The following is a 6,856-nucleotide window of genomic DNA, read 5'->3' on the forward strand; positions in this document are numbered from 1 at the left end:
CTGCTTAGATTGGACTTGACAAACTGGTATAGTTTACTGCATTGCATTAGGCCTACTACCACACCAAATTTGGGAACTGAGGCTTGTATATAAATGTTGTAGCCTGGCTAGCGCCACCACTTCTCAATGAGACGTGGTCTGGGAACCAAACGTTCATTTTCTCGTATTTGAAAAAAATGCCCGCAATGCTGCGCGCAAGGCAGCATGGGAACACCCAGGCTATAAATGTTGCTTCAACTTTGATAAGCATCATTATAACAGATTGCCCTGTTCATTTCGTCTGATGATTTGTCAAAAAGTAGTGTTATGTTTCATCCATGCTGGTCAGCTACTGATTGACATCAGGGACACTCAAATGGTCATTGCATTTACTCAAGCCCACCAAACTGGTCCGTCAAAACTGGTCTATCATGAAACTGCGAGCATGCTTGTTGTTTCAGTCTGCCTAATTTGCCAGTGCACATCAAAAGAAATAAATCAATAAATAACTAACTAAAGAAAAGGGTCATTCCGTGTGAAATCACCCAATTTCAGCGCAATTTGGCAGGTCACCCTCTCCCAAAAAATCAGAAAAAAATCACAGGTGTTTGTAGACCAAACCTATGCATAAATCTTAAATAGTATATCTGTATCACTAATGGTTCCAAAACTACAGCCCTTTGAAGTTTCAAGTCATTTTAAGCATCGTGGTGAATAATATGCTGTATAGCTTAGGCCTACTTATGTGATGAATAATATGCTGCATAGCTTAGGCCTACTTATAAATGACAACACATGTTTTTCAATCGCCTATGATGTATCAAAAAATATTGTTGTCAAACAACACTCCCTTGAAATCATGTCACATAATTTTGATGTTAGTTCTTTGCCTTTTTTGGTAAAGTCTCCACCCTCTCTTTGTTTAAAGAGTAACTTCCTCCCTTGTCATAACGTCTGGTTCAACATTAGCTCTGAGAATACCCATGGGTAATGATAGTATGGACCTTACAACTTCGTTTTGTTCCCATGACCTTTCTTATAAAAGAAATCACACTGAAAAGTAATCATTTCAAATAGTCATGGATATTTTGCCATACAGATGTGTAAAGTAAAGGCAGCAGTTAGGCTATTTTCAGACTGCAGTCATGCTTGAGTGATTAGGCTACTGCACAGTGTGAACATGGTCAAGTGAGACCTGTCTACATTTTAACAAAGTGTTTGCAACTAACGTACATTGCGCTCTGAAACCCGGAAATGTTATCTATGACTTGTGAGCAACCTACAATGTTCTGAACGCACAGGCCTGTACAAGAACGTGATTAAAAAGAACAAGAAGAACGCCTATTTGCCTTTTTTTACAGTAGACATTCTAAATGCGCTTTCCATAATCTGACGCTGAGACAGGTTATAGGCTACTGTAGGATAGCTTATAAATGGATGCTTCTAGCCTAGTCCTAATCAACCTATCGACTAATGAAAATTAGTTAAACATTGTTTTGTTTTTTTTTACAATTCGTAGCAGTATTCCAGTAAATATGTTTCACGGTGTCAGCGCCTCTGATCAAGTCTTAGAAAGTCAGTTCAGGATCCTCCCCTTCGTCATGTAAACCTGCTCTGACCAATCCACCCACACTGTTATTCAGATGGCTGAGCATTTAAACGATAACACAACAAACCACTCTTGACGACCAGATCGTCACATGCATTACGCCTTAGGCTACACGCGCACAATTTATCCGGGTTTGTTTTGTGGATCTCACCAAGGCTATATAATTTAGCCAGTGAGTTCAACAACGACGGAGGAAATATCAAAAAGTGACACTGCGATCTGGAGGAGAATAGCCTACGCACACCAAAATTGGCTTACAGTAGGCTAATAGCTGTCACTGAATATGTGGATGCTGCACACCTTTTATTTTGTGTGTCTGATTGCACTGTCTGAGGAATTGCCGGACAAGTCTACTATAAGTTGTAAGTAGGCTAGACTGCAGCCTAGCATATCGTCTATTTGTCTAATTTTTTCTAAATCATGTTTGTCAATAATGTGAAAATAATTGTTAAAGTCACTGTTAGGAATAAAGCCTATGTTTAACGCCGTGAATGTATTGTTGTCTGTCTCCAAGTTGTCCGGTTGGAAAACAAAAGTGTGATAAGCGAGGAACAAACGTTTGAGGAGAAAATTCTCATAAACGGAACTTCAGTCACACCCAATGACAACGGAGATGGTCGGGCTACAGAAATATACAGGACGCTCCTCGGCAATATCAGTAGTTCATCCCTACGCGATGCTCTACTGATTTTTGCGAATCGTTTCAACAATACAGGTAGCTAAGACTTTTTTTTAATGAGTTTTTGATAGATGCTGGGTGATATTTCTGCCATGTTCATGCTGTACTGACAGCTCTGCTGATATGCTGCTACTTTGACATTTCCCAACAGAAAACCACACTTATCAGCGTTTTCGAGAGTGCAAATTCATCGGACACCAGTTGATACATGTATCTGAACAGATTATGCACAATGGAAAAGAGTTTTTGTCTCTGGATCAAACGACGGACACCTGGACAGCCTTGGACCCGCAGGCCCTCTCCTTGAAAGAGGTGTTGGACCGCGACTCTGAACGCACTGTGCAGGATAGGATGCGTTTTCAAGAGACTTGTGCCGAGTTGCTTAAAGAACTTACTCACTCTGACTCTGCTTCAAAAGGTAGGCGTGTATTGTGAACTGTTGCTCAGACTGTCGCTGTAAATTCAGTGTATAGGCCTATGTTGTCCATAACAACGTCTTTTTGGCAGGAAACTGACTTCAAAATTAACGCCCTGCTGAAACCTAATGCTGTGAAACATGCATGCATGTAGTTTATTTTGCATGCATGTAGTTTATTTTGTTCACTCTGGTACAACAGCTGGTCATGACACAAGAGGGCTATTCATTTTCATTCATTTTAAATGGCATTGCTGGTATAATATGAAAGCAATATTTTGTATTGTTTCAGTTTCAACTGCAGTTTTAGCTCCCCTCTTGGCAGGCCTTGTATTCTTGGGCTTGGTCCTTCTCAGCTTTATTATGTCTAAACACAGTAAGTATAGCGCTAATCTAGAGTTATCCACATTATCAATTGCCATAATGTTTCAATCAATGTTGCATACAGTAGGGTCTACAGTTCATTGCAACTGTCTCTCACTCTCTCTCTCTCTCTCTCTCTCTCTCTCACTCACACACACACACACACACACACTCATCAGGTGTCAAAGGTTCTGCTCAACCTGCAGGAGGTAAGACATCTGTTATTCTAGTTCCATCTTGAATGTTTAACGATTTACAGATGGTTGAAGATTTACTTTTGGAATTTCAATGTCATCATTGCATTGCAGTATTATTTATATTTTGTTTGGGTTTCTGTGCAGTGCAAATGCAAACAGTTTGTTTGACATGATCCATGGCATTATTCAGATTTTTACTAATGTTTATGTATAGTTCTTAGCAGACACTTTTGCCCAACTACATCAATAAGCATCACAATAACATTTAAATGTTATTAACAGAATAATAACATTTCTCTTGTCATGTCTAAAGCCATAGGGACTGATATAAGTTTAGCATTAACAAGATGGGCCCATGAAATTAAGCTTTGTGTGTCCTTTACTGTAATATTGATTTTCTTTTTTATGACATGTACAGTTCGTTATTATTTTGTATAATCCATGGTGTGTAGACTTCATGCTGTGTGTGTTTCCTTCAGGTATTGTGGGTTCAATAGTCCACTATCCACCTGCAACTTCAGACATAGTCAGAGAACCAACCTTAAAGCCTTCCCTCTCCATCAAAGCACACTTGCTGAGCAATATGCCATGAATGTGTTGTCAGATTCCAGTATGTGTTGCCAGAATGTGATAGAATTTCCAGTCATTGTGTGGCATCAGTATGCTGGTGTCCTATCTATTGCCTGTCTTTGGAAAAAATAAAACAAATATATAAATATGTTTATACCTAGCCAATATGTTTACTGAAATGCACTGCTAAGATGTGTGGAAAAGCATTTGTTCATTCAACTTGTGGTGTTAAGAATTACACGAGACACTGCAGTCAATAAAATTCACTGATCGCTGATATTTGTGCTTCTGCCACTGCACTGTACTGTACTGGTGCTCAGGGAAATTAGCCAAAAATGCTGGTTCTTATGTAGATATATCATACTTATCTCGGGCTTTGTTTAATGATTCTGACAGCAATTTTCAAGGTTAAAGTGGTCCAAAGATGTATTTTTCTTCAAAGAAATATCTTTCTTCAATCAATGGACATTGAATTTAGATTGCTGTTACCCGATGTCACTGTTTTCTCCAGAATATGTTTGCTGTATGAAAGAATGTTTTTGTAATAATTTGTGCTATTAAACATAAAAAAAATCTTATGTGAGGCTGCCATATATGAATGGACGACATATGTAACAGAGGTAGTTTTCCCTCTATCACGTTCTCTGCGTTGTGTTGTGTATAATAAGAGACGCCACAACCGACCTGGTCTTTGACTCTTTTACTGAAATATAAGACAAAACAAACACATCAGACAGGGAGCGAGCCAGTCGCATCACAGCTCCTCTGCCTCAGGACAGTAGCAAAAGAGCGCCGCGCGGCAAGACTACGAGACACGCAGTTAACAGCGTCGCCACAAAAGTACATGTGAATAGACAATAACAAAAGTACATTAAACAAACATGGCATACCTGAAATATAAGACAAAACAAACACATCAGACAGGGAGCGAGCCAGTCGCATCACAGCTCCTGCCAATCAAACAGGTAAACCACGTTTAAATGCATTCAGTCAATTCACCAGTATGAAAGTCTGTAAGCTAACTAGTTAACGTCGCTACACCTGCAGCCACGTTAGCAGACTGTAGCATGTAGAACTGAGGTAATGTGCATTGTGTAACGAGCTAACATAAAAACAGTGATTAAATAAACATAACTCGTATATAAGGTGTGCCACACCAGAAAACAGTTCTATGTGAAAAATGCACCATACAAGTAACCATAAAAGCATAAATAAAAGATATGATGTATTGTATGCAAGACTCCACATACCTCTGCCTCAGGACAGTAGCAAAAGAGGCAGAGGAGGGGGCTACATGAACACTTAAAGCCTGTGTTGCAGGTTAAACACCACTGTTGATTAATGGGTACATAAAGCACTCAATATATGTATATCATTTTAAAAATGTCTCCAAATGGTGTTAAATGCCAGTTTTTGTTGTTTTTAGCATTAGCGGGTTTTTTGTACGCAATTCGGTGATGACGTCACTTTGGGGACTACTTGATCTGCGCTTCATTCATTTCAATGCATTTCAATGGACATCGCGGTTACACTTTCAACATAAAGTTTGTATATTTACACTTCGAATTTCGTCACAGCATTTATATCACAGCTACCCTATGATCTACCAATGGTAATAACGGTGCCTGATATCAATTTAGTATTTTTTCTGAATTTCGGGAGGTCTCGTTTTGGAGGGTATATGTTTTACATTCATTCCTATGGGAAACGGTCGCGGTTACACTTTCAACATAAAGTTTGTATATTTACACTTCGAATTTCGTTACAGCATTTATATGACAACGACCCTATGGTCTAACAAAGATAACAATGTCTTCCGATTTTAGTTTAATGCAATTTTCTGAATTTGAGAGGCCTCGTTATGAGGCTATAATGCACCTATTCAGTTCAATGTATTATGCTTATAACATTACGACACTTTTTTTGTTACTGTCAGTGAACAGCACCGAATGAAAGTCAACATGTTCTTTATATCTAGTGATAGTGATCATGTCGTTAGTTCAGATAAGTAGGCTACCGGGCAAACTTAGTCAGAAGATCAGAATATGAAGCATCATGATAGCTAGCTGGGCTAACTTTTTAGTCCCACCTGTGAGCCACCCCAGTTACTTAGCTTCTAGCCGCCGCCGCCGATTAGGCTGGTCGTGTCTTCAGCATGAATATTTTCGATAACTACTGCTCGTGATTGATTGCCATTGACATCGTCAGGGTACGGCTTACCAAAGAGGGAGATAATATGGGCAAGTCGCAGTTTTGCAGGTGCTTGTGTGGGCTGTGCCGTCCCGATGGAAACTGTGGTGGAGAGCTGCAGTAACTAGGGAAGCGAGTGCATTTTGGCCGCTGGTCGAGGAGCTCCCCTGTGACCAGCATAATGACATGATCTATCTAGCTATCTATCTGTCTATATACATATCTAGGCTATCTATAGCCTATATATTTATCTATAATCTGCGCTATCTACTGCTGAACAATACCTTACTCGTCTCTCTTTACTCCTCTCTCGTTATTCTCAAGGGTCTCAAGGTGGGCTTTGGTCTGTAGTCTCCCCAAGGTGACGTAATGCAATGCATTGTGGGGGAAAGGAGAATCACTTCAAATGCTGTGAAATATTACCTGCTTTTTCGTATTATATTCCGTTTTGTGATACCCAACAACATCAAATACAATGGATAACAGTTTAAATGTTTATTATCAACAAGCAAATTGTGCAAATTCGTTGGAAAATGAACCCTGCAACACGGCCTTTAAGGGGTCTTCAGCGTGGGAACCGACCCAAGCCACACCCCCCTACAACCTACTGTACCTCAGAGGCGTGGGAAACTACAATAGAACTTGTAGAAACGATGGGGGAATTCAGGGAAGCATAATTAACCCTGCTACACATACACAACATGCAATACCAGATATTGCACCAAAAGAAAACATATAAGGCAGGATACAATATATAAAATACAATTAGATACAATTAGCGATAGACACAGAACAATAAAGTGCAGTAGGGTTATCGAAAACAAATATATGACATAAGTGGCACAAGAGTTAAG

General features: G+C 39.5%; 1 protein-coding gene and 1 long non-coding RNA gene across 2 annotated transcripts; one reads left to right on the plus strand and one right to left on the minus strand.

Moving 5' to 3' along the window:
* Positions 1 to 1,585: 1,585 nt before the first annotated feature.
* Positions 1,586 to 4,390, plus strand: LOC121714307. Its single transcript, XM_042099616.1, has 6 exons — positions 1,586 to 1,950; positions 2,103 to 2,303; positions 2,419 to 2,685; positions 2,975 to 3,058; positions 3,225 to 3,254; positions 3,722 to 4,390. The coding sequence occupies exons 1-6, from the start codon at positions 1,872 to 1,874 to the stop codon at positions 3,832 to 3,834; spliced, it is 774 nt and encodes a 257-aa protein (XP_041955550.1). The 5' UTR covers positions 1,586 to 1,871; the 3' UTR covers positions 3,835 to 4,390.
* An 81-nt stretch (positions 4,391 to 4,471) lies between these two features.
* On the minus strand, positions 4,472 to 5,089 carry LOC121714817. The gene is made up of 3 exons (XR_006033452.1): positions 5,063 to 5,089; positions 4,703 to 4,762; positions 4,472 to 4,515 (listed from the first exon to the last, which is right to left on the minus strand). It is a non-coding gene; the product is annotated as an uncharacterized LOC121714817 (long non-coding RNA).
* Positions 5,090 to 6,856: the final 1,767 nt, after the last annotated feature.

Source organism: Alosa sapidissima, chromosome 1 (genome assembly GCF_018492685.1).
Source record: "Alosa sapidissima isolate fAloSap1 chromosome 1, fAloSap1.pri, whole genome shotgun sequence".
Taxonomy (NCBI): Eukaryota; Metazoa; Chordata; class Actinopteri; order Clupeiformes; family Clupeidae; genus Alosa; species Alosa sapidissima.